The sequence below is a fragment of the Phocoena sinus genome, chromosome 7 (assembly GCF_008692025.1).
Source record: "Phocoena sinus isolate mPhoSin1 chromosome 7, mPhoSin1.pri, whole genome shotgun sequence".
Taxonomy (NCBI): domain Eukaryota; kingdom Metazoa; phylum Chordata; class Mammalia; order Artiodactyla; family Phocoenidae; genus Phocoena; species Phocoena sinus.
In genome coordinates this window covers 55558498-55585946 of record NC_045769.1, presented here as the reverse complement: position 1 = coordinate 55585946, position 27449 = coordinate 55558498, and the positions used below count along the sequence as shown (strand labels likewise).

The 27449-nt window shown below is 39.0% G+C and overlaps 1 protein-coding gene across 8 annotated transcripts in view; it reads left to right on the top strand.

The window, feature by feature from the left end:
• Nucleotides 1-27449, top strand: part of OSBPL6 (oxysterol binding protein like 6) — a 213135-nt gene that overhangs the window by 179947 nt on the left and 5739 nt on the right. For 6 of the 8 annotated variants that reach the window (XM_032638030.1, XM_032638029.1, XM_032638028.1 and 3 more), the window contains 11 exons: nt 143-276; nt 8348-8455; nt 10111-10248; nt 16316-16403; nt 17207-17460; nt 18220-18357; nt 18701-18764; nt 20271-20349; nt 21911-22055; nt 24035-24179; nt 26218-26344. In XM_032638030.1, the coding sequence (XP_032493921.1) occupies nt 143-276; nt 8348-8455; nt 10111-10248; nt 16316-16403; nt 17207-17460; nt 18220-18357; nt 18701-18764; nt 20271-20349; nt 21911-22055; nt 24035-24179; nt 26218-26344 (1420 nt within the window). The remainder of the gene's footprint in view (nt 1-142; nt 277-8347; nt 8456-10110; nt 10249-16315; nt 16404-17206; nt 17461-18219; nt 18358-18700; nt 18765-20270; nt 20350-21910; nt 22056-24034; nt 24180-26217; nt 26345-27449) is intronic. The other 2 variants (XM_032638034.1, XM_032638033.1) reach the window with 1 other exon arrangement.

Below are 27449 nucleotides of genomic sequence, written 5' to 3'. Positions count from 1 at the left end.
TTAGGGCTGACTTTCAATTAGACTGTAACATAAACTTTCCAGAAAATATCTGTGCATGAGTCAAAGTACTGAGAAGTTTATAATTTTGTATATTCTTTCTGGATCCATTTGATCTTTGTTTCTTACTTTTCTCCCCACACAGTGCATTCTCTTTTGAAGTCAGCGTTTAATAGCATAGCTATAGAGAAGGAGAAGCTTAAGCAGATGGTTTCTGAGCAGGATCACAATACAGGCCACAGCACACAGATGGCACGGCTCCGACAGTCACTGTCTCAGGTAAATGAGAGTGTTTCTTTCACTCTCATAATACATTCCTAACCCTATAAGCCAAAGATGGGGGTGGAGGCAATCCATTATGGGGATGGCACATCATCTGAAATTCTCCCAAGACATTGCAGTGTCAATATTACATTTTATTACTTTTCTTCCAAACAATATCAAGGTAAGAGTGAAAATCAACCAAACTTGCTTGCAAACATAATTGCTATTTTGTCTGATTGAATACTTTTAATGCCTCTCTGTAGTCATTATAAGGCAGTCCCTGGTTTAAAAAAAAAAAAAAATCGTGCATTTATACATGATTTACATACACATTTAAACAGTTATGTTCCAGAATATGTTTGATCCAATGTCAAATAGACAAAATCTACCAGATCTTCCACACTTACTATTTTTTCCCACTTACATTTTAATCTGTTGAAAATTACTGATAACTATTACCTATTTTTTCTATTCTGATTTACACTCTTAGGATTTTCTTCCTAGGTTATGCTCCCTGAGGCTAGACTCTTATATATATTTCAGTATATATTTTACACTATAATAAATATTACTCAATATATATTATATTGATCTTATTAATACTAATCAAGTCCCTGTGTATTTCAAGGTTGAAATCTCTGTTAAAAATCCTTTAAAACTGCCCTTATGCTTTCTTACACTGAGCACTTCCTCTGAAATACTTTCATTTAGTCTATAAATTAACCTTTAAAACTTCCTTTGAGACTTCAATGTTGTTATTGATTTTGTGTGAGAACTCAGTGTTTATATAAAATATTGTTCACTTCCTGGTGCCTTGGATCAGAGCGAAGGAGCAAGCAAATCCTGGGTAAGTGGTTTTCCATGTGGATCAGCTCCTGCTTGAGGAGTTTCCCTCAGTTCCTGAAAATTAGACCTAAACTGGTCTCACCATGTTTTATGTACCTGACCTGTCAGCTTCTTTTCAGCGTTAAGTTTCACGTTATTGAATGCTGTTTTCTGGGCCACACTTTCTGCTGTTTGCCATCAAATACTGTCAGTTGAGGTGCATATGCTGCTTCCAGTGCAAAACTAGGGAACTCGAGAGCCTGAGCATTCAAAGTGGCAACTGTGTTCCAGTCTTCAGAGGGCTTCCTTCACATGCACACTTGAACGGTTGCCCTGTACTGATCTCATGTCATGTATCTGTTGAACACCTAGTCCATGTTAATCGATCTTCTGAATCGTGATCCTGAAAGGATCATGAATCAGAAAGATCAAAATAATGGTTAGTAAACATCTTGTATGTCATCTTATAAATGTGTCAAATACACTGTTGTCCCCCTACATGTTGCAGTGTTTTTCTTCTCCCTAAGGATTGAAGTCTTAGTGGTATGAGATAAGCTTGTACTAAGAAAAATAAGAAAATATGCTTGTTTCCCACCTGCTTGCTTTTATTTGCTTGTTGGTAAGACAGAGAATAGTAAACACATCTAAGTTTGGGAGGTCAGGTGAGATTAGAAATGGTGATGAAGAGAAATTTTAAAGCAGTCATTCATTTGTTCATTCATTCATTGTGTTTCATTCAACTACTGTACTTTAGGTACAGTGCAAGGTATAGGACACCAGGTTAAAAGTAGCCCTGGCCATGTTCCCAGGAAGTTCATGATCTGACTACTGAGATGAGCAGTATTTACTCAGGAAACAATTAAATGGACCATGCTGTAGTCCATTCCCAGTGGCACATGAGCGGTGCAGATTTCTAGGGCTCTGCGTGTTCAGAGAAATGAGAGATGCCTGAGCTGTGAGCAGACCCAGAGATCAGGTTCGTGGAAGAATTGGTCCTTGATGGACCTCAGGAGACAGCAGCAGCTGTTACCAACCTGATAAAAGTGAAATTACATCAACTTGCATGCTTTGGGTTAAATGTTTCCTTCTCTTGTCTAAACATGTATTTGCATCTAGACTTAGAGCCTCAATAGATTTTTGTTGGATTATTTGCAAGGGGCGGGGCGTGTTATATTTACTTCGTTTTCTTGAACTCAAAAAATGTGAAAATAATTTGGGACTATAAAGATAGTTATACCCTGTCCACTAGCGAATTCAGTGCTTCCAGTTCTGTGTTATCACAGCATCTTGGCTGTGTTCACATCCTTGTGTCTGTACATACCTTCCCATTGGGTGGGTTGTTTCCTCCTGAGCTCTAGGGCTCAGGAGAGAGGCCCTGGCAGAAAGATGTGGATACCCCCGTATATCGGTGAATTTATAGATGTTGATAAATTGTGTTTTCAGTCAGAATAAAAGAGGCCAATGGAGCTGCCATAGAGAACATTAGTATTTAAAGGACAAGCTGGAAAAAAAAAAAAAACCAAGATCCTTTGATGGAAACCCAGGGTAAACAGCTGACAAATTTAGATAGCTATGATCATTGAGATCAAGGGTAAACAGTTTTGATAATTTCAAGAACGGAAAGGTTAACAGGGTCTGACTTAGCAGCAAATGATATATGGACTGAAAGTCAACCTTGAATTTGGCAGTCATCTAAGTTTGTTTGTGTCATGAAGGAAAGGAACTAGCAGATAAGGAGACATTGAAGATGGGAAACAGTTAGCTGATGTAGCCATCCTGATTGGCTAATTCTGTTGTTTTCATTGTGCCTCTTTAAATATAGCACTAAGGATTGAACAAGATATGAAATAGCTTGAGTACATTGAAACAGCTGTTCTACATATGTTTCTATGTTAATATAACTTCACATTATAGTGTGATTTTAGGTAGCCTAAAGACATCTTTGATCCTTATTCAGGTATCATCAGTTAAAACCCAGATATTTTTTTAATGAACAGTTACCAATTCAAGTCTCCCCCCCAGAAAGGGAAGGAGAGAGAGAGACTGTTTAAATAACTTCTTAGATTAGTCTTACGTTTTTAAAGCTTATTTTTTATTTGACATAAGTCTGATTTGATAAATGTCTGATGATTAAAATGCAGCTTTTCAATAAAGCTTCTAAGTGTATCAACTTGGCAAATCCCATCATCCTTTTAGAAGGTACATAGCATAATACAATAAGTAAAATTAGCATTCTTCACTACATGCTCAGCATAAATTTTTACCTGCCTTGGGCATGTAATAATTTGCAAGGCTGAACAGTATAATGAATTTCTCTTCTAAAGTAATATTTCATCCCTGATCTATACGTATACAAAAATGTACATAATTCTGTTATTTTACCCCATGAAACTTTAAAAGTAAACTTTTACACCTGAAAGGCAGCATAGATGTTGGATTTACACCTGTAGGACAAGGTATTTTGTGTGGCATGTAGCCCTTTGTAAATGACCTTATTTCACAGCAGCTATAATTTTATGTACTGAACACCAAAATCAAATAGTATATAGTAAGCCTATGGTAAACTCGGCACCCTAGATTACTATAAGGAAAGATTCAACTTTCCTTGAGTCTGTTCTCAATACATTACACTCCGTCACTATTACCAGTTTGATTTCTGGCCCCAGAGTTTGTACACAGCTTGTGCTAAATGCATTGGGTGTTGGGTCCATACAGATGTGAGCAGCAGAATATGACCCAGTACTCAGTCTAGAGTTACTGAATTTCATTAAATCAGTACGGCATCCACCGTTAGATGTGCCATCCTTCTGTGCATTACTAAGAAGGAAAAAACTGTCAATTAAACTGACCAGTGCTTCAGAGGTGTTAATGTTTGAGGAATTGTGCATATTAGAATCAGTGAAACGTGGTATGTTTGGGAATGTAAGCAAAAACATTGGCTTAAGGCACATAGCAGCATAATTAAGATCCCAGTCATAGCGTTTACCATCCTTCCTGTCTACAACATTTTATACATCCAAAATAAGTATTCTGTGTTGGGATAAATGTTTTAAGTGTATTTGTTCCTGAATTTCAGAGTTCCCTGAGACTTGGCCAAATTTGTTGTGTATGAAGATATTCTTCATAGAATCCTTTACATCTTTTTTTTAGCTATCCAGTAACTTTAAATTGATGTCATTTTGGACATAATTTGGCAATATTTATTAAAAGCCTTAAAAATATTTTACCCTTTGACCCTTTGGTCCATGGCTGATATGTATAACCTAAGGGGTTAATGCTGAATGTAGAAAGCCTATATGCACATAAACGTTCATGGCAGCATTATTTATCCTAATAAAAATCAGTAACAATGTAAGTGCCCAAGAGTAGAAAATAATCACTTGTTCCGCAGTTATTAAAATCACATTTGTGAAGAGTTTGAAACATAAAATAAATATCTGCGTACAAAGAATAAGTGGCAGACACAGGATGTAGAGTATGTTCCCATTAAATAATGTGGAAAATGCATAAGAAAAATGCTAGAAAGAACTATACCAAGCTACCAGGCTTCCCTGGTGGCACAGTGGTTAAGAATCCGCCTGCCAGTGCAGGGGACACGGGTTCAAGCCCTGGTCCAGGAAGATCCCACATGCCGTGGAGCAACTAAGCCCGTGTGCCACAACTACTGAGCCTGTGCTCTAGAGCCCATGATCCACAACTACTGAGCCCGCATGCCACAACTACTGAAGTCCGCACGCCTAGAGTCCGTGCTCCCCAACAAGAGAAGCCACCGCAATGAGAAGCGCACGCACTGCAACAAAGAGTAGCCCCCGCTCACTGCAACTAGAGAGAAAGCCCGCGTGCAGCAACGAAGTCCCAATGCAGCCAAAAATAAATTAATTAAATAAATAAATTTTTAAAAAGAAAGAAAGAAAGAAATATACCAAGCTACCAGAAATTGGTTGATTGGGTAGTAAGGTATGAATTTTTAAAAATATTTTTCTACTTTTTTGTGTTTTCCAAATACACTATAATCGTATTTTTTTAATAAAAAACAAGGTGATTTTTAAGAGATACCCAGGTTCTTGATAGCTCTAGCTTTGACAGTTTCCATACTCATATTCTCACTCCTTTTCAACCAGTTTTGCTTTTATCTGAAGCGTTTAAGTCTTCTGGTGATCCCATATTGCCATGTTTCATATCCTTCTCCAGCCTTCAGGCTTCTATGTGTCCTTCCCAGAACCCACAGTTCCATTCAGTAAAATGCATGTGCTATGCCAGAGTCTCACCCAGTCTAGGGTAAATTTTCACCCATTGTCTGCCTAGGAGGGTGAATGGTAGTTAATAGCCAAGGAGGTGAGGATTTGGGCAATTAACTCTGGCTCAGAACTTCAAGATGGTGCCTTCTTTTATAGATGGGTCAGGAATTATGTGTTTCTTGGATATATTACGCTTGAGTGTGTATGAGGGACATGAGGTGTGGGGAAATGAGTATACTTTGCAGAGAGTTTGTAGTTCGGTCTGAACTCACTTAGGGAAGCAAGTAGTGAGACTTCCTAAAGAATCTAGGCACAGTTCCTGAGCCTGAGGCTGCTTCCTGCCTGCTAGGCCTTGGCTCCGTCTGCCACTCCTGGAGCAATGTTATTACTCACAAGTTTCCATGGCTTTTCTTGCTCATGAGCTGGTGCAAGTGGCTGACGACGTGCCTCCTTTTCCCTCGCTTCACCACTGTACAGACTCCTCGGGTGCATTCTGTATATTGTTTCTGCCATCAACTGGGCTCTTCTATGTTAATTATCACCAATAGTGTCATTTCACTGAAAATATCCGTATACCTCGATGTTCCCAAGGATGCTTCCATAATATCGTTGTAGAGAAAATAGGTGAGCTTCAGGGAGGGAAGTAACAAATGTGGTCCTGAGCACTCCCTAAGAGCGCTCATGGCGCTTGGTTGTAGCCAACTTCAAAATAGTCTGTGTGATTGAGGCAAAAGGAGGAGCCGTCCTGGCAAGACACACAGAAATGGGCTGTTGCATGCTCCGCGTCTGCTTACACTCTCTGCCCTTGGGGTTGCCAGAGTTGCAATAGTATTTATTTCCGCGCTTTTTTGTGCCACGTAACAACGTTTTTCTACCACTGCATATATATTATTAATACAATATTCCTTTAATTTTCAGCTCATTTCCTATTGATATTATTAGCTAGAGGCCACCTTGTGTGCCTTCACACACACCTGTAGGCAAGATTACATTTAATGAATACTGGATGAGATGACCGCTTAAATGGGAATTTAACTTTCTTAAACATCCAGAGCAAACAATTCTCCAAGTTTCCTTATAAATGGGAAACTTGTGTGTAAAACTCCCACCCTCTGAAAAAAACATTATTTATCCTTGCCCTTGAGTTTTTGTGGGGTTTGTTTTGTTAACTCTGTTCCAGGGGCAACAGAAGTTGCAGTCGCTCTGGAGGAACCCTTAGTTGAGGTTTGTGTGAAACCCTGAAGCCGTGAATGTGCTTCTGCAATTAAAACCGTCAAACAACCTACAACAAGGCCTCCTACTTCCAAGACAACAAAATATATATGGTTCTAATTATTTCAATAACTAAGACAGCTTTCAGTACACTTGTGGACAGAAAAATAATGAAAGAACAAATAAGCATATGTAGTCACAAAGAATATGAATGATACAGTATTTTTTTTTCAAATTTCAAGTGTTCGAGATTTTGCTCCAAGAAAAATGATCCTGAGCACTTTTGCAGAATATAAAGATAATAGGAAGCACATGGTTTATTTACTAAAAAAGTAATCACCTTTTTTCTCGCTAACACGTCCCTGTTTTCTCAGAGAACTGGACACATATTTCCTCCTGTCTGCAATATGACTGTAGGATCTGTGTCCACCTTTAATCCATCAATACTTGACAGCCCACAAGACCAAGTGTGTTCTATTTTACACATATTTTACAAACTGGTTCTAAAGACTTTAAACAAAAGCCAAAAGCTGTGAGTGAACAGTTTTCTTCTTAAAAAGCAAAAGCTGGGATGAAGGGAGAGGGGCTGTTCTCCATGTCCAAGGATTCTGCACCACTCAATGCAAGTGTGAAGTTGAGCCACTGTGTAATTTATCCTGGGTGATTTAATAGATACAGAGTTATAGTTATGCTGTTATATTTGTCTATGTATTGGTTTACCGTAGTCATCGACTCTTTACAAAGAAAAGCAGAATCCTCACTCCCTGGGACAGATGTGCTCTTCAGTAAGTCCTGACATTTACCTTTTGCTCTGAAACATTCACTTCCATCTTCTAATTGCTGGTTTTAATGGAAAGGAAAGGAGCTGTCCAGCTTTTCACTGGGCTTTGTCCTCACAAAGGTCTTTTACTTGAGACTTGGTGTAATCCAGTCAGCTACATGTGTCTTCTGTATATGGAACAGGTTCCCATGCACTAATGTGCTCCATGTGCCTCTGTCCACAGGGCCCCTGTTAGGGAGCCCATGCTTATGTAAAGCTGTTCTCTTCCTGCCCCACCCTCTAAACTGGGTTGTAGCAGATGGTGTTTTACTGATGCTGACTTAGGATGTGTTAAAAGTCATGAGATGCAGGTAGCTTGGAGTTAGTTTCCTTTTTGTAATATGTTCTTTATTATACTTGTCGATGTTTACACTGTTCAAGGAAGGCATCTTTGGTCTACGTGTGAGTTATTTCTGCGGTACTGTCACAGGTATTAATTACGTGCTCCTAGAAAGTGGAAAGACAACTATTTTCTTTCACTAGACTAAAATATAGCTCTAAAATATAACTCTAGATATAAAATAAAGCCAGTTCATTGTTCACTACATTTCCAAATAATTTTTAAGATATCTGGTTTTGAAACAACTCCCAAATTTTAGAAACTAAAACCAAAAAAAAAAAAAAATGGAAAGAATCAATCATTTTTATCCTAGGGTGTAAAATGTGATATATATGTGGTGGTAGACTGGGCTTGGGTGTAATGGAACTGACTGTAAGGGAGAGAAAATTCCATGAATCATTCTTATGAAATCCATGAACTCTTTCAACCCACTAACCTACTAAGTAGTAGTCTTATATTGCAAAAAAATGAGTGCCTTAATTCTGAGCCATTTATCTCCTTCTTACCAGGGGGATCTGGCCTATGGTGGCTCCAAAAGTTTCAGCTAAGAACATCATAAGACTTTGTTGTCTAAAGTGTACCTGTGTGCTTGATCTGCTTTATGCTTGCTTCACAACTTGAAATTACATATGCGGTTTTTGTTATTTTAAGGCACTCAACCAGAATGCTGAACTAAGGAGTCGGTTGAACAGAATACATTCAGAATCTGTTATTTGTGATCAGGTTGTCAGTGTAAATATTATTCCTAGCCCTGATGAGGTAAGACTCATTTTTAATAGATGTAGAATACTTATTTTATAGCACCTAAATCTACTGCCTATTTTTATTTATTTTTATACAGTTCTTTCACTGCTGATACGATTCCCAGCATAAATATGTTCTTTGGAGTGAAGGATGTACATGAGCTTGACATCATTGATTATTGGTGATCAGTTGTCTGTTTTTATTTATTCCTGTGTTCATCTCATGCTACTGAATATTTAGTTTGTATATACTCCAGCTTGTGAATTTTCTCTCACTCTTCATTTGAAATATTTCTTATCATCAATGGCCCATGCAATGTTGAAAACAAACTCTTTCAGCTGAGAAGGTGCTAAATAAAAGTTTGCTTAAGGTTTGTTTTAAAAGTCCTATCTAAGAAGAGGAGTCACCTGACCTTGCTAAGATGCTACTATTAGTGCTGCTACAGGTCCTACTGATGATGATGCTAATAATTAATGGTTAACGTGTGTCAAGTGAATGCTTACTGTGTGCTTGGCATTGTGCTAACCCAGTTTATACATGTTATCTCATTTCACACCCCCAACGACTCGCTGAGGTAGGTGCTATTACTCCATTTTTCAGAAGAATTTTTGAAGAAATGGTTAGAGGATAGGAGAACATTCAGTATTTGGGCTAAACTTGAGTGTATAATTCTGTTTATAATCCTTTATAAAATTATTATTTTTAGCCATGAGAATTTATACTTTTCAACAGTAATACATGTAACAAGGTGAGAGTTTTAACTAATACTAAGGCCATATTTGCACCAAAAATGTACATTTTTCTAGAAATCTGTGGGTGCAAGTGTTCTGCCATCTAACTGCTTAGGAAATACCATCCCCAGACAGCTTCTCTTTGATGTAAGTTACCCACCCCGCGTCCATCCACCTCCATGGGTCCTGTGATCTCTGATGACACTTATGCCTACTCAACTGCCCAGAATCTAGAGGTATTTCTAAAATTTTGTCATTCAAAAATTAGTCAACAATCTCAGTTTGAATCTTCTTTGCAACTTGAAATGTGTACTAGAATATATATATTTTAGTTCTCTTACATATTTTTCTGATTGAAACTTAAATTGTATCCTTGAAAACAATATTTATTACTTACTGAATAAAAATACAACTTGAAATAAGGTTCAATACTCTAATCATATGTTTCATTGGATAAAATTCATGATCAAACTGGAAAATGACTTTTATATACTCCATCTCAAAAATTAGTCTTCTAGACTGTTTTCTTAGCATATCTCTAGTGGTTTCTACAGATACTGCTTGAGGTGTAGTATACTGGTTAGAATATGGCTAGTTAATGACAAGCTTAAGCATGTGACAAGGAACTTGTCTCCACAGTCAATTCAGGGTATTGATAGGGGCTCAACCTGTTACATTCCACTTAATATTAATTGAGCATAGATTTAAAATCAACTCACCTTTCAGCTGCACCTTTTGGATTCTTCAGGCATATTGGAAGGAAATTTATGCAGTGGTCATTACTCAGTTGCAAGTGAAAATTAGCTGTGGTCACCACTTTTTTAACATATAGTATGAATTTTTCTAGAACTCTGGCTAGTACATCATGGTCTCATTTGAACAAATAGCCATTCTTACAGGGAAGAAAATGATTACACCATATGCTTTTCTCTTCTGTAGGCTGGTGAGCAAATCCATGTCAGTCTCCCCCTGTCACAACAAGTAGCCAATGAGAGCCGCCTCTCCATGTCGGAGTCTGTCTCTGAGTTCTTCGATGCCCAAGAAGTGCTCCTCTCTGCAAGCTCATCAGAGAATGAGGTAAGGTTCCTTGATGCATCAACCCTAACTGCTTCTGGCCATGAGTTTCGGTTAAAGAAAGTAAGACTGTGGAATTTTTTTCTTTTTAAATATTATAGTAAGATGTCCAAATAGTAGCAAAGCCAAAAACATGTAAACTATATGGTTTCCATTTACTGAGCCCTTAACACTGGGCACCAACTCAATAGTCACAAATTTGATGAATGAAAAGAAAGAATCAAGATTTATTCTGACTTACCTGTACAGTTCATATTTCAGGGTAAACAAATAGTTGATAACAGACTCCTTTATAGAAGGAGACTAGCTAATAAATACATTAAGCATGAGAAAATAAGAAAATTACCATTCATGTTTGTACATACACACACACACATCCATACACATCTTTACCAGAGACAAGAATTTGAACTTAGAAGGATAATGTCTAGCATATATCTAGTTGGCTAATTATCATTTTTGGAGGTTACCACTGGCTACCATAAAAGCGTTATTGGATTGCTTGTCATGCCCGTGAATCTTGACAAGGTTTGGAAACAAGAAATCTCTTCCTTGGTCAGGTTGCAGAAATTCTTGTACTGAAATTCAGTCAAGTACACTTAGAATTTTTTTTTTTTCTTTTTTGGCATGGGAGAAGCAGCCAAAACTCTTTCCCACACAGTTGTTTAAGAATTTTGTCATTTGAGATTACAAATCTGTACTGCATTTTTACAAAAAGGAGATGAAATAGTTGCTAAGTGTTATTTCCATATGCATGGAAAATAGATTGAAAGGAAAAATCCTGACAATTAGTAGTAGTTATTTTTGGCTGTTTGGAAGTATGAGTGATTTTAGAAACAAAAATAAGTGGAAAATAGAAAGAAAGAGTGAACACATCACTTTTCTAATGGAGAAAAGCTAAAACAGAATTCTTGTATCAGGTACTGAATTTGTTACCACCTCAAGCTAGGCGCTTGCCTCTCAGATTCCAAGTCATACATTAAAAGATTCACAGAAACTCCCATTCACAAGACAGAGAACTAGTTTAATGCTAGTTCTACATGCTACCAGCATTTTTTTCTCTGACTCTCCCTTTTCTGGGCTTCCGTTGCTGACCCAGTTCTTTGTCCTTATTCAGGCAGACAAACTTAACTATACATTATCTGGGCTTTGACCCATCATCTGATAAGTTTATAGCATAGCCCTATGAGAGCAACCTAATTTCCCTATTTCTAGTTCTTGGGGTCACATTCAACTGGGCACCCAGTTGCCACTTGCACCAGCCACTGGCAATGCAGAAATGAAGAGGATGTGAAGCAGGTTACATGCATGAGTCCAAGCAAGATGGTGGTGCTACCCCCGTGAAAGAGTGGACCAAGTGGCCGATAAAGGGACAAGGTAGTAGATGACAGAGGCGTGTGGAGTTGATATACTCACTTTAAGGCATTGTGAGTTTATCAGACCTCCCAGTGGAGTTATCTGGCAACCTGTTGGATATTCAGGTCTACAGCTCAGGGAGAAAGCAGGTCTAAAGAGAGAGCAAGAGTCAGCTCAGGACCCATCCAGCCACCTGCCTGTGAGACATTGCCACCTGGGTGCTCCACAGACTGTCTAATTCAGCATGTCCAAGTGAATTAATCCGCAGCCCCCGTACACACATGCACGCACACACCCCCCAAGGGGAAAAACTCAAACTTACCCATACTTCTCATATTGCTTTTCTAAGTGCTTTTCTCCCCAGTTGTTCACATCAAATACCTGAGTTGCCTCAGTATTTCCCTTCACTACCACCCATAACCCATGTTGATTTACTCATCGGGTTCTGTAATTTCTGTCACCTAAATACTCTCAGATACATACATTTTCCTAAAGCTTCACTGCTGCTACTGCAATTCAATCCTCCATCAGCTCCCCACCTAAATTACCCTGTCAGTCTCCATAACTAGTTTTCCTGCCTCCTTTATTGCCTCCTCGAATCCATTTTCCACTGGGCACCCTGGCTAATCTTTCCAAAATGCAAATCTGATGATGTCCCTATTCCCCAGTGTCCAATACAAACTCCTTAGCTATCGTACAAAGACTCATAATCTGGTCTCTGCTCTCAGCTGCAGCTTCTTGCAACCTCTCTTCTTCTGGTGCCCTCCAGAGGCCAATGGAGTGCTTCCTGCAGTTGTCAATTTGCTCCAGACACTCCTTGTCCGTTGCTGAAATAAGGAAAGTGACTCTCTCCTACAACCCGCACTGGAAAGAACTAAGCTATACATCTGTTCTTTGTGACTGGATCTTACAGGTTTTCATAAAATGTCTGTGTTTTACTTAAATCTTTCCCCTTTATCACAACACTCAGTCTTAAGTATTTGAAGAAGCTGGACCAGGAGATAAACCCAAGTGACAGGCACCTCCATGTTCTCAAGGTTGTTCTTCCCTTTTGGCTAAGACTTTGTTCCTGAGGCAACCTCATCTGCCCGAGTTACCAAGTTCCCTTGTGATGAGATGCCCCCAGAAGGCTCCTTGAGTCTCTGGACAACAGACTTGGCAAGCCCACCTGGTTGGTTTACTGTACATGTGAGAATCCTAGTCGCCGCTGCAGGGTGGGCTCAACTGCATATCCTGCATGACAGCTGCCAAAGGCTCTTGGGCCCCTGCATTGCCGCCCACCCTGGCTGAACACTTCCAGCGCCACGCGGTCAAATCGCTCACTCACTTCAGCCTACTCAAAAGTCACCTTCTGAGAAGCCTACCCTGGATGCCCTACCTACAGTGTAGAGCTACCATTTCCTCCTCACCCCTGACCTTGCACGTGCCTCTTCCCTTCTGATTTTTTTTTCCATAATGCTTATCACTATCCAACAAAATATATATTTCGCATGTCTATTGTGTGTCTCCCCCCACTAGAGTGAGGGCAGAGATTTCACCACTCTGTCCCCAGCACTAGAACATTCTGGTGAACCAGGAACTCAGTAAATATTTGCTAACTGAATGAAGGAAAGAATGCTTATAGCTCATTACATATGATTAATCGGAGAAACATCTGGGCCTTAGCTGTCTTACGTTAACATTTTCCATAACTGAGAGAAAAATCTTTATGTGCTTCACTTAATGAATGCACAACCTCTTTAAAAAAAAATGTTCTTCTCACTTCCAGAATGATCTACTTCCTTGCCTTTTAAACTTGTTTCTGCAATGCTGCATGCCTGGTCGCAGTTAGAAAAAAATATTTCCTGAACTCTTTTGAATCCCAAACCTCTTAAAGAGAAATATTTGGCTCCAAGACTTCTTGAGCATGGGAGAGAAAACTAATATATATTAATTGTTTCATTATAATATGGCAGAGCCTTAACTTTATATACAGGACAACATGAGTGGACCATAGCCAGACTGCCCATCCTTAGCTACTGCTCACACATACGATAATATAGATCTTATTCAGGGCCCACTGTCATTGTAGAGTTCTTTTATATTCTACACGGAACTTTCTACATGGGCATGGATATTGGACTATTTCTATCATATATTAGTTTGGGTAAAATTAGAAATTGAAGAGGACTAGACTGTTTATAGCTTCTAAATGTTCATGTAATAAACATGCACGCAACATGAATTAGGTTCAGGCAGGCCTTTGTCTTCTCTTAACATAATTGGATGTGATTAGCTTTTTTCAGAGAAATCACATGGAAGAGTTTGATTTACTTTTTATTTCTATCAAGGTTTAGAATGTGGCTTTCATGGGCCTAAAGGTTTAGCCTTCCATTTAGTTGCAGTCAATGAGAACTGGAAGCCAGCTGCAGTGGGAAAATACAAATGAGAAAAAGACTTTATTCTCAATTTGCTATCTTCATAGCATTGCTCAGGGTGCAAAAGCAAAACTATCATTATTCATTTACACGAAATCATTCTGAATATAACTCTATCTCCCTAAATATATGAATTCTCCCCAACTCTATTAAAAACATCAGCAATAAATCCAGAAACCTTAAACGCAAAGGCTGATGGTTTTTATTACATACAAATTTAAAACTTTTACATGGCCAAAAAGAGTGGCATAAACAAATTAAAAAATAAATTGCAAACTAGAAAAAAATGCAGTTTATATGACAAGCTGAAAAATGTGTGAAAGATAAGACAGCAGTTTCACTAAAGATGAAATTCAAACTAGAGATCTTTTATGTGTGTTAGGTAGATACATACTAATATAGATTGATAATGTATAGTGTTTAAGTGGGTGTGAGAGATGGATGCTCTCATATACTGATGATGAGAACAAAGTAATACAGTACAATCTTCCAGGAGAGCAATTTGGCAACATACAGCTAAAGCCTAAAAGAGACTCATTTGACCCAGCAGTTTCGCTTCTGGGAATAAATCTTAATGAAATTGCCAGACAGATTCACAGAAATATGTTTACAAGGATGTTCATCCAAGTATTGTCTGTAAGTAATAAAAAATTGGAAGCCACGTGAATGCTGGTTAAATTCCTTGTGTTATATAACTGTAATGAAATACGTTGCCATTCCAAGTAAGGATGAAGAGCTATATTTATAAGAATGGAAGTATATTCAGAACACTATAAAATAGTATGTAAAACAATCCCCTTTTTCAGTATCTAAAGATAAACGTATCAGTGTGTTTACATAGGCGTTTTGAAATTGGGGGTAGTACCTATGAAATGTTGAAAGTGATTTCTTTTAGGTCATAGAATGGATGATTTTCATATCATCTGTTTAGCTTCATGTAATTTCTAACTTTTTACGATAAGAATGTTTTGTTTTTATGTGAAGAAAAAATAACAGCATATTTCCATTTTGAAGATAGTAAATAAGTATCAACAGCTTTCTTTCCTATAGTAGAAACATTGGTTTTCCCATTCCTCTGAATGGCTCTACAGTACTTCTCTGTTTTCTTATCTGCTCTGTCTCTAAATCCCCTTAGTACATATGTTGCCCCTTAATTTTATTTTTATTTTATTTTATTTTTTTTTGTCTGTGCTGGGCCTTCGTTGTGGTGTGCGGGCTTCTCTAGTTGCAGCACGCAGGCTCTAGAGCACATGGGCTTAGTAGTTGCAGTGCGCATGCTTAGTTACAGTATGTGGGATCTTAGTTCCCTGACCAGGGATCAGACCCAGGCCGCCTGCACTGGGAGCACGGAGTCTTAACCACTGGACCACCAAGGAAGTCCCTGCCCCTTAATTTTATTCTTATGTGAATTTTGGTTTCATTTTAGTTCCATGTTTCTCTCACGTAGAGAATGGCTTAATTCTCGATTTCTCCCTGTCCCTAAATCCTTCTCCCCTGCCCCCAGATAATCTGCCAAATTTTGTCCGTATACTTCAGATGTGGTTCCCAAATGCAGTTTTACTACTTGATCCTTACTGTGGCCATCTTAGTGTTACTAGTCAGTATTTCTTACCCAGATCTATGTAGGATCCTATTGTCTGGCCTCCCTAGGGAAAGCTGCTGAGTGTCTTCCTGAGAATTAAATATGACTCTGTCATTTCCTTGCATTTAATAACTCATATGATTATATTGTGAACCCTTTATGTTGACATGAAAAGCCCTTCACAGTCGGACCTCATCTCGTTCGCCCTGTCCTCTGTTACAGCCACTCGACTTCTTAGCACTCCTAGAATAAATGTTTCTCTCATGGTCCTTGCTGTTGCACACTATCCCTTCTTCTTGTGCTTCTCCGCCTTCTAACAACTGGGCAACTCCTGCATCCTCCAACACCCAGTTCAAATACTACTTCCTCCAGGCAGCCTGTCCTGACTCCTCTAGGGGGATCCATAGGGCCTCCTTTTTTTGCACATTCTTACTGTGTTGAATTGAAACATTTCTGGTTATGCACTGGCCTCCCCCAGCGTCTCAGCCCAACTAAGACAGAAAGCTACTTAAAGACAGGGCTGCTTTCTGGCAATCCTACATTCTGGCTCACGGGGGACCCTCAGGTGTTCATTGCACATATGCCACATACAGTTCCCACTGTGACCTCTGCTTCTCATTTAGGCAATATCCTGTTGTTTTTCACTGTTTGATTTTTCTGAACTTTCAAGACTGAATGAGAATTCTGATCCTTTCTACGTTCTTCCCTTCCTTAGGCTTCAGATGATGAGTCTTACATCAGTGATGTGAGTGATAATATATCTGAAGACAACACCAGTGTTGCAGACAACATTTCTCGGCAAAGTATGCATCCTTTGAGCTTCCAGATGGTTCTATCTACATGCCAAGTTACAATGCTGATGATTCAATAAACAATCATTTTGACCCCCTCGCTAATTTTTCCTTTTGCAGCTGATCAATAAATTTTTACTTGTATAATCTGGTGAGGTAAATGGTTGAAAATTTTGTTAGGTAGATGGTTAAAAGAAAAAGTTTAAATATCATATATTAATGCATATATGTGGAACCTAGAAAAAAGGTACAGATGAACCGGTTTGCAGGGCAGAAGTTGAGACACAGATGTAGAGAACAAACGTATGGACACCAAGGGGGTAAAGCGGCGGGGGGTCGGGGTGGGGGTGTGATGAATTGGGAGATTGGGATTGACATGTATACACTGATGTGTATAAAATGGATGACTAATAAGAACCTGCTGTATAAAAAAATAAAATAAAATTCAAAAATTACATAACAATAATAATAAAAGACATACAGAAAAAAAAGAAAAAGTTTAGTTCTTGGGCAAAGCAAAATTTTGTGTCCTTCATATTAAATATATTTAATTTTTAGAAGTTTGACTTGTCTTTTATTGTGTAATACTTAGTATATTTAACACTTTGTTTAAAAAACTGTATGTTGATGTTTTGTGCATTTATCAGCAACCTTGTATTGAAATAATTCTCTTCTCTCTTGAGAGAGTATAATGAAGGCTTAAGAAATGTATCACAATCAGAATTATTTGAAAGGGTTCCTACCCTCCCAGGTTCTGGGAAATAAAGAAAGCAAGATCTCTTTCACTGTGATTCTCCTCTTTCTCCCTCTTCCAGTCTTGAACGGGGAGCTTACAGGAGGAGCCTTCCGAAACGGACGTCGAGCACGCCTGCCAGCTCCCTGTCCCGACACCAGTAACATTAACCTATGGAATATCTTGAGGAACAACATTGGTAAAGACCTGTCTAAAGTCTCCATGCCTGTGGAGCTAAACGAGCCACTCAACACTCTGCAGCATCTCTGCGAGGAAATGGAGTATAGTGAGCTTCTGGACAAGGCTTCGGAAACGGACAGTCCCTATGAGCGCATGGTAATAAATAACAGAGCAGCGCCCTTTGGAGATTTGCCAACCCTAGACCTGGGCTAAGGCAGAATTCATTTTGATAGCATATTTGGTTGTTGCCTAATACTCTCACCGCATAGGTAAGAGGAATCCATTGCATAAACCGGGCAGGGCCAGAAAGATCCAGATACCTCTACTGAAAGATACACACTTTGTGACTTATTCTTGGTTCTGGGTGGTTCTAAAGTTAGAATGAAAAGGTATCACCCTCCTCACAGGTTTAAGACATGCCTAGCCTTGTTTTATCAGCTTTTCCTGAATGCCAGGGGAGCCTGTTTGTTCAGGAACTTAGGTCTGAGAAAGTAACCTCCTGTTTGTTCTTTGCCCTGGCCTCTCTACTCCATGTGATTGTGGAAAACTTGACCTGCCCTCTGAAAAGCACCACCAGCCACAGCCCTCCTGCTAAGATTGTGCAAATGGCATAACCTATACACTGGCTTTCAGAACCTTTGAACTCTGTGATACTCAGGAAATTGGACAGACAGATAAATGAAGAATATTTGGCTTCAGTTGTCTGCTGGTTCCCATGAAGAGAGTTTAACCTCATTTTCAATTATCTCTTTTTCCCTATGAGTATATGAAGAGTCTGTGCAAAACATAGAAAATGCAAATGCCATCAAATGAGCACCCACTGATGGGGATGTATAAAATCTAGAGGAATAAGAGACAAACAGACCTGGAAGTAGTCTCTCCTATATTATTTTCCTTTCTTAAATGTTTTAACAGGTTCTTATTGCTGCATTTGCAGTTTCAGGATATTGCTCCACCTATTTCAGAGCAGGAAGTAAGCCATTCAACCCTGTCCTTGGGGAGACTTATGAATGCATTAGAGAGGACAAAGGATTCCGTTTTTTCTCAGAACAGGTAAGTCCCACTGGACTCAGTGAGTTTCTGTATAGAAACTGTAGGAGTGCTGTTTGATGATGAAAATAGCTTTTTGATAAACGTCTGATTGAGGTGGGTTATAATACTAGTTAAGAGAAAATTCACTTAGCCTATCTCTATAACTACAACCTCTAAATGTGTTTAAGCATGAAGTTGTAAAAGTTAAAGATTCAGTAATTTACTTATACATTTTGAGAATAAGTCACTAATAGAGATGGATGAGTTGAGTAGTTTTTATTTGGGGGTAGCCAATATACGTTGTAAAAAATTATCATTTATGGAAGTTTTAACACTGATGTCATTTTTTGTTTTTAATTCCCAGGTTAGCCATCATCCACCCATTTCTGCCTGTCACTGTGAATCCAAGAATTTTGTGTTTTGGCAAGGTTTGTATTTCAATGATCACTTCAAAATCCAATTGATGAGCCTATGAGAAAGTTTCTAGTTTCCAAAGTACTCAGTTTAGATTTCTACTTTTAGAACTCAGAGAATATTGGTAGTTGGTGTGGAGTTCAGTTTGAGAAATTAGATTTCTTGATTTAAAGATGGAACCATGTCATCTAGGAGATGGGATTATTTATTTAGGAAGCAAAGCCCTATGGGACAGCAGAGCTCTATGCTGACTATGCCAGCTCAGGGCTATTTCTTTACTTCATTCAACTCATTGTCTACATCTTTAGCATGGAGGTTGTATCTGCTGGCTTCTTGAGGGTGTGCAAAGAGATCTTAATCCTCAAAGAAAGCTCTAGAACACGTCGTATATGGTCACAGTCTATTTAGGTATATATACATTGCCGTGATTTCTGGTCTTTAACTCACTGAGGCTTGGGGGTTTGGAGTGAAGTCTCTACTTGTTCGATTAGAATGTTGCAAACTCGCCTAGAATAAAAAGTTTCAAAACCCCTCTAGAAAGAAAAAAATATATATGTAAATTTACCATTAAGTGTGAATAGTTCCCTCACATTCAGGGGAGGTCCAAAGGGTGCTTCACTGATTGCTGTATGACTCTTCTCACATGTACTTCCTCAACCTAAAAAGGATATGAAATGATAGAGCAGCACTGTGACTGTACTTTATTTCAGATTAAGAAAGTAAATCATTTCTTCTTCGTAACAAAGAGTCAGAAATTTTGTGGAGATAGCACTAAGCTCCCTTGTTTCATCAGAATGAGACCGGGCAGTTATTACAAATACACAGATACACCTGAGTACAGGTAAAACATAAAGCCATCGTGTGAGATGAAGTGCTGGGCCCTGGGTGGTATCTTAACAGCCAGCACAGGAACATGTTCATTAAGTTAATCCCACTTTCTCATAAATCTTACCTATCTGTGTTTAGAGGCGTTATTTTTTTACTGTTCTCCCAAGTCATGTAACTCTTTAAATATGTATATAAATCAGTCGTACTGCCATACCACAATGTGCAATTACTTTTTCTATACATCACACACACACACACACACACACACACACATATACATACACACATATATACATATATATATATAAAATATTTCCACCATTTAGTTAAAACTTAAAACAACATTTGTGGAGACGTTAACACAGAGTAGAGTCTATGTATGTGTGTATGTGAATATGCACACATACACACACAGGTTATTCCAAGACTTTACCAGTTTTATTTGTTGAAAACACATATAGAGCATATATTATGGAAAAATATACATAGATATTTGGGGGGTGGTTTTCACAGTTAATCTCACCTTGGGCCATCCTCAGGCACTTGTCTTATTAAAGCAACACTATAGAATCAGTTGGGATTACAAAAGTTTCCTTTGTAAAATATAAAGTGTAATACAAAAGTTCATTTTTCTAGAGTAAATGATTAGATATGGAGTGTATATTTCTTGTCCTCTGCCTTATGTTGTTTAGATATCAGATGGAAAAACAAGTTCTGGGGGAAGTCGATGGAAATCCTGCCTGTGGGAACCCTGAGTGCCATGCTTCCAAAGTAGGTTGCGCTCATCTTCCTTTTGGTCTCTTATCTGATTTTTTAAATCATAAATGGGTATTTGAAACTCTGGAAGGTGCCAAGGGGCCATTTCCCTGTATGGCCAATGTTTCTGTTAACTTCACCGAAGTTTTGAGACTGGGCCCCGACAAAAGCTAACGAGAACTTTAGCAAATGTGTCGAAGCTTCCTTTTTATCTTTTCACATCCTGCATTCATCAGTCAGCGCCTACCTGTCCCAGTCACCACATTAGTTTGCATTTTATATGAAAACAAAATGCAAACTAAAATGGCTCTTTTTAGCCATTTCTTTTTTATACAATCTATACTTTCACTTTTGAGTTCATCTTAGATCCAGGCACTATTTTTAATGTTTAGTTCATTAAGGAAGTGATAGAATCCTTTTATGGTTGTTTTCTAGAGGATATAGCCTATACATCTTAAAATTAATTGAAGTTTTCATTGAGGCCAAAGGCTTGATTGTTTTTCTTTCTTTCTTCATTTGGTTGATTTTTGTTCTGTTTTGTTATTGTCTATTTGAATGACAGAATTTGCTGGTAGATTCAATATAGAGGACGGTGGGGAGAGGGAGGAATTCCCAGGGCCACAAAATAAACTTTCAATATTTACAAACTCATGAGGAAGAGAGTTTTCCATAGTGCCTACATCATACCAATTCATAAATTTTTTAGAAACCCAGAAGCATTTCATTTTGAAACAGTGTTTTATTTGAACATATATGTAATGTGCAAATTTAAAGGTGAGTAGAAACCGTCATCGCCTTCCTTGGCAGAAACTCAGTAACCTTACTCTCCAGAATTTGTATTAGATTCATGCCATCTATGCTCATCAGTCTTTTCCCAAAGAATTATTCACATATTTGGCCTTAACTCACAGCATGAAACAATGTCCTCAGAGTAGTCTTTCTTGAATGTACACCGTACTGTCTCCTCCCTGGGACCCTACTGTGATGGCCCATTGCCTATAGGGTAAGTCCAGACTCACTGGTGGGTCATTAAGGGCCTTGTCTGCTCTGCCCTGTCCTACCTTTCCAGCCTTACCTCCCATCACACCCACTCACCTGAAGCGTGCCACACACAGGTCCCCGGATGCATTGTGCCCTTCTGGCCTCTGTGGCTTTGTCTCTGCCTTTCCCAGCCTGTAGTACCTTCCTCTCCACCCTCCAAGCTTAGACCAGACCCAGCCTCTTCTAGAAAATCTTCCTTGCCACTCGCCCCACGTTCCAGGCAGATCTAAGGACACTCCTCTGTGCTCTTATAAGCGTCCATCTATCCCTACCATACTATGGCTCCGGGAGAGCAGGAAACAGACCCTATTCAACTTGGTAGCTTTAGCACCTGGCCTATAGAAAGCACTGAAATGTTCCTTAAATGAATGAATCATGTCATAAATGGCCTTGACCACATAGAAACTTCCAAGAAAGAAATAAGAGAAAGATGAGGGGAAAGGAAGCTATGGCTAAAAAATATTCTCATTGGTAGAAACAGTAATATTTATTTGTTACCTTCACTGTTTTTAATCAGTGCTGTATTCTTCACTAGGTATGGAGATTGTTATGTGTGGAATAAGGTCACCACGTGCATACACAACATCCTGAGTGGGAGGAGATGGATAGAGCATTACGGAGAAGTAACCATTAGAAATACCAAAAGCAGTGTTTGCATTTGCAAACTCACATTTGTCAAGGTAAATAATCTTACAACAGCAAAGGAAAGATACATAAAATGCTTCCTAGGGAAGAAATAAAACAATTACCTTAAGCTGCAGCAAGTGAGTTAGTTCTGTATCATTGATCCTTATGGACATTTTAGATAAAAAAGCAGGACCAGCTGATGGAGTTGCTCCAGGCATGCGGACGTCTGACGGTGTAGAGGTCAACAAAGGCACCATCTTGAAAGAGAAAAAAAAAATTCTTGTTAAAGAATTTTCTTTTTAAGCAGCCAGTTCATTAAGTAAAATTCCAGAGAGTACTTCTTGCCTATAACAAGTCTCCTGGTTTATATTCTATTTATATTCCTGCTTGATTACAACATATTCAAGTGATCTTATTTTAGGGAACTAAATATATCGCACTTGTCATTTTCTGAAGACGCATAGAGATGATAGCTTCCAGTCCCTATAAGCTTATCCAACTCTGCCATTATTATATATTATCTTAAATAAGTTCAACAAAAAGCAGTACCTTTATTAACAAGAGAAGATGTTAGATATTTTTCTTTTTTCCTTTTTTTCTTAATAGACTGATTAAGTGGTTCAGAACTGAGGAGCCAGGATCACCATTTGCGCTGACTGGGTCGTGCGTGACAGTAACTGTGCGCACTTAGTTTTTTAGGCTAGGAGAAACTTCGATTTAGGCCTGCCCCTAATATTTGCAGAGCTCAGGGCAAGAGTACAAATGGCAGTCCCCATACCGTATGTGTAAATATTTAAAGTATGTAAATCAAGCCCACAAGCTGTCAAATAAAATATGTTCTATCCTTTCACGCTGACAAAAGTACCTTTTTTGACAAAACCTGCAAGTGCAGGTTGGACACTTGGGAACACCGAGCTGGAAACCTGGCAGCGCAGGAGAATCAGTCTGGCCCACGGCCTTCCCCACTTGCTTCCCACCCCCAGCTCTGCCCTGCGCTGCAAGGGGCCGCAAACACGCGTGTAGGCAGTCCAGTCCACACCCCCACAAACAGCCACCCTTGGCCACCCCTCAGGCCTAACAATAAATCCAAGGAAAGGCCTGTGCAGGCTGTGGAATAAGCTTAGAACCATTTGTGGGTTTTTTGTTTCTGGCTGTGTTGGGTCTTCGTTGCTGCATGCGGGCTTCCTCTAGTTGTGGCAAGAGGGGGCTACTCTTTGTTGCGGTGCATGGACTTCTCATTGCGGTGGCTTCTCTTGTTGCGGAGCACAGGCTCTAGGCGCGTGGGCTTCAGTAGTTGTGGCACGTGGGCTCAGTAGTTGTGGCTCACAGGCTCTAGAACGCTGGCTCAGTAGTTATGGCACATAGACTTAGTTGCTCCGTGGCATGTGGGATCTTCCCGGACCAGGGCTCAAACCCATGTCCCCTGCATTGGCAGGTGGATTCTTAACCACTGCGCCACCAGGGAAGTCCCGCTTAGAGCCATTTGGACAAGGAATTCTAGGGTCTTGTGTACTTGGGGCCTGATCTAGAATAGGGGCCAAGGGATCCAGATGGGTAAATTCCTGCCGACTTCTGACCCCTTGGGGAGGAGCATGGCTGGAAGAGAGCTAGAACAAGGTGTTCCTGATTAAATTTAGTCATTTACAGCTACTATGAAAATGATTTTACAAACTATTTCTCCAGTGTTGCCAATTGAAAATCATTAAAATCCATGAGCCAAGGGTAGTTCAAGACAGGACAATGGGAAGAAGAAGTTGCTTAACCTGTAAATTAATATTCAGTTAAGATAAAAACTGAGCCTTCTCTGGGCTGTGGTCTCATGCTCTAACATGGAGTGGGGTCATCCCTTTCTTAAAAGTTAAGTCAGCTAACACTTAGATAGCCACCCTTCCATGCAAAACATTTTGAGATAGATGCCTGGAAATGGTTTGTGTGAGAAACTTCAAGGTTAAGAAAATTTTCCATGTGGAAGTTACAGGGATTGGTGTTATTAAAGAGATTGAGTGTTTTAACTGGAGTTTGGTTTCTCCAGGTGAATTATTGGAATTCTAATGTGAATGAAGTCCAGGGGGTTGTGATGGATCAGGAAGGGAAGGTGGTGCACCGGCTGTTTGGGAAGTGGCATGAAGGGCTGTACTGCGGTGTGGCCCCTTCCGCCAAGTGCATCTGGAGACCAGGTGAGACCGGCATGAGTGTCCTGCCTCAGGGGGGTGCCATGAGTGGCAGAAGGCAGGGAAGGTCAGATCATCCCATGCGGTACACCTTATGTTTTCTTTCTTTTTTTTTTTTTGCGGTATGCGGGCCTCTCACTGTTGTGGCCTCTCCCGTTGCGGAGGACAGGCTCCGGACGCGCAGGCTTAGCGGCCATGGCTCACGGGCCCAGCCGCTCCGCGGCATGTGGGATCCTCCCGGACCGGGGCACGAACCCGTGTCCCCTGCATCGGCAGGCGGACTCTCAACCACTGTGCCACCAGGGAAGCCCCTTATGTTTTCTTTTAATAGATTAAAAACATAGATGCTTAAGACAATAATATTTACATTTATACTCAATCCACAAGTTAAATAAATTCCAATATTTGATAGTAAGGAGTTGTAGAATTGAGACCAAATCTGACGTGTGGTCAGAGATTGGGCTTCATGTAAAATCTCTCTAAATGTAATAACCGCATTTCAAAAACTAGGTATACTTATTAAACCATTTGAATAATTGAAATATACAAACTCAAATCCCTACTCGCGTTATTTATTCTCTGTTTTAGTAAAACAAAGGAAAGCCTGCAAACATCCATAATCCACAAATTCAATAATTTAACCAGAATAAGTGATCTTTTTACTTGAGCATCAAAGAGCTGCAAGATGCTGACATTTAATAAAAGACATCAAGAGAGTTCTGGTAATACACTAGCATATAATTGACTATCAAGTACAAATGGAACAAGGCTCCACATGACATTTATTTTCATTGGAATTTTGTCAGTTAATCCCTAACTTTAAAATTAGTTGTTGGTTTCCTCAATAAGTATTTAAATTCCCTGCTAGTGGAGTGTTTAGTTCATTCATTTGGCAGTTATGTATTGAGTACTGACTGAGCATCAGGCTTTGTGCTAGGAGCTTGGAGCACATTAATGAGCAGAGCCTACAAAGATCCTGCTGTCAAATTTAGTTTGAAAGTGCCAGTAAACGTTCATTTAGATCTGAATCTTTTTCTTTTCTAAATGGAAGTCAATTGTAAGTGTTTTTTGGTGAAATCTTAATGCTTATAGTTAGTCACCCAAGCATTTAGTTACCCAGTTGGGTATTTGAGAGAAAAATTAACCAGTGAAGACTACTGTATGTACAAAGTTTTATTTTAAAAGCTGGATTTTATTAAATATATGAATCTATCAGTTCTGATAATCAACATAAAGTTTCCCATTTAGCAAAATAAAGCCAATTTAGTTCACTTAAAAAATTTGTAGGGACTTCCCTGGAGGTCCAGTGGTTGAGACTCCACACTTTCAGTGCAGGGGGAGCAGGTTCGATCCCTGGTTGGGGAACGAAGATCCTGCATGGCACGCAGCACGGCCAAAAAAAAAAAAAAACAACTTGATCCCAGGCCTTAAGAATTCCCACAGATGAAGATCCAAGGGACAAGAGCTCACAGTCAAAAATCACAAAACACAAAAGGAACCCAGGCAGAGTAAGACTTACCACACTCTGAAAATAAGAGCACTTGATATTTCAAGAAATGAGGCCTCTTTCAAAACGATGATTAAATATCAACATTTAAAGAGAAACAAAACAATATTTACCACAAACAGATCCTCACTAAATGAATTTCCAAAAGATGCACCTTTATCATCCCACATAAAAGGTCAGAGATACAAGAAGGAACAGTGAGCAACCATACTGTGTATATGTGGGTATATCTAAACAAACAATGACTGCAAAATTAACAGTAATATCTAACTCGTCGGGGAATAAGAATAGCATTTACATTGGAAAGTGGTGATCTTCAAGTTATTTGAGAGGAGGGTGAAGCTACTGATTACCTACCCAGTGTCTTAAATTAAGTGTGCAAATAATCATTAATCCTTTAAAAAAATTGCAATCTAATGTTTATGACTATAAATTTGATGTTAATGTGAGTATTAATTAAGCACCCGAGTTAAGTCAACTTCTGCATGTTCTGTAATACTCTTTGCCTCTCACAGTGGTTCCTTGGCCTCATTCCAGGTTCCATGCCGACCAACTATGAGCTCTACTATGGCTTCACAAGGTTCGCTATTGAGCTTAATGAGTTAGATCCTGTACTAAAAGATCTCCTTCCACCAACAGATGCCCGATTCCGGCCAGATCAGAGGTGAGCAGGGCAGTGGTATTTAAAATGAACACTAGGTCATGGCATGGTGCTTACAGAAGTCATCAAGACTATTGCCACCATCATTTATTTATTCATTGAATCATTCATTCCCTTATTCACTCAGTAATAGCTGAGTCTTCTGCCTAGGTAAAGAGCATTCAGAGGATGATCATAATAGAAGATTAGCTCAACAAAAGTTCCCCGCAGAAGGTAACACAGACATTTTTTAACAAAAAGTGCCCCCCCCACAAATTTACCAAAGGTCTGCAAATTACTGAACTCTTCACACAATCACTCCTCACCTCAGTGTATTTCTATAGTTCTATTACTCTATAACATGGACTATCTTTTCTTAAAAATTTTTTATTGAAGTAACATTGGTGTTATATTATATAATTGTAACATTACATATATAGTAACATTATATAATTTTCATGTATGCAACATTATTTCTACTCCTGTATACCTGTGTATACCAAAAATTTCGTTTCTCTCCATCACCATACAATTGATCCCCTTTAACCATTTCAGTGAAGAATAAGAGGATAAGATACAGGGGTACCTAGAAATACTTGGAGTCAAAGTGTGGAGTTTTCCCAACATGTTTTTGATCCCCTGGGGTGTGAGATATACTCAAAATACAGTACCATTAATACCTTCTGATTCTTTTGTTTTTAATTATTCTTACATTGTTCTGTACTCATGTCCATTCCTACAGAATTAGTTTTACTTCTTACAAGAATTGTACATGTCATACAAATTGTATCCAAGATCATTTTCTGTTCCCAGTGTCTTTTTGGCTTTATCTGTCTTCCACCAAAATGTTCCCAGTATTGAATGTTCTACTATTTAGTTCCCTCATATTCCCCCCTCTTTCTCTAGAACATGCAGTCTCACTATTTGACATTAAAACTTATCAGTAAGCTTCCTGTACAGTGTGTATCATACTGTATACCTGTTCTTTGCTCTCATTTTAGAATTTAAATATTTGCAAATCACCATTGGGTCTGCTTTTTTCTTCTCAATTCTATTTCAGTATTCCCTTTCTGAATTTCATTTACTGTTCATTTCCTTTCTGTGGCCTTTTGTAATTTCCCCCAACTGT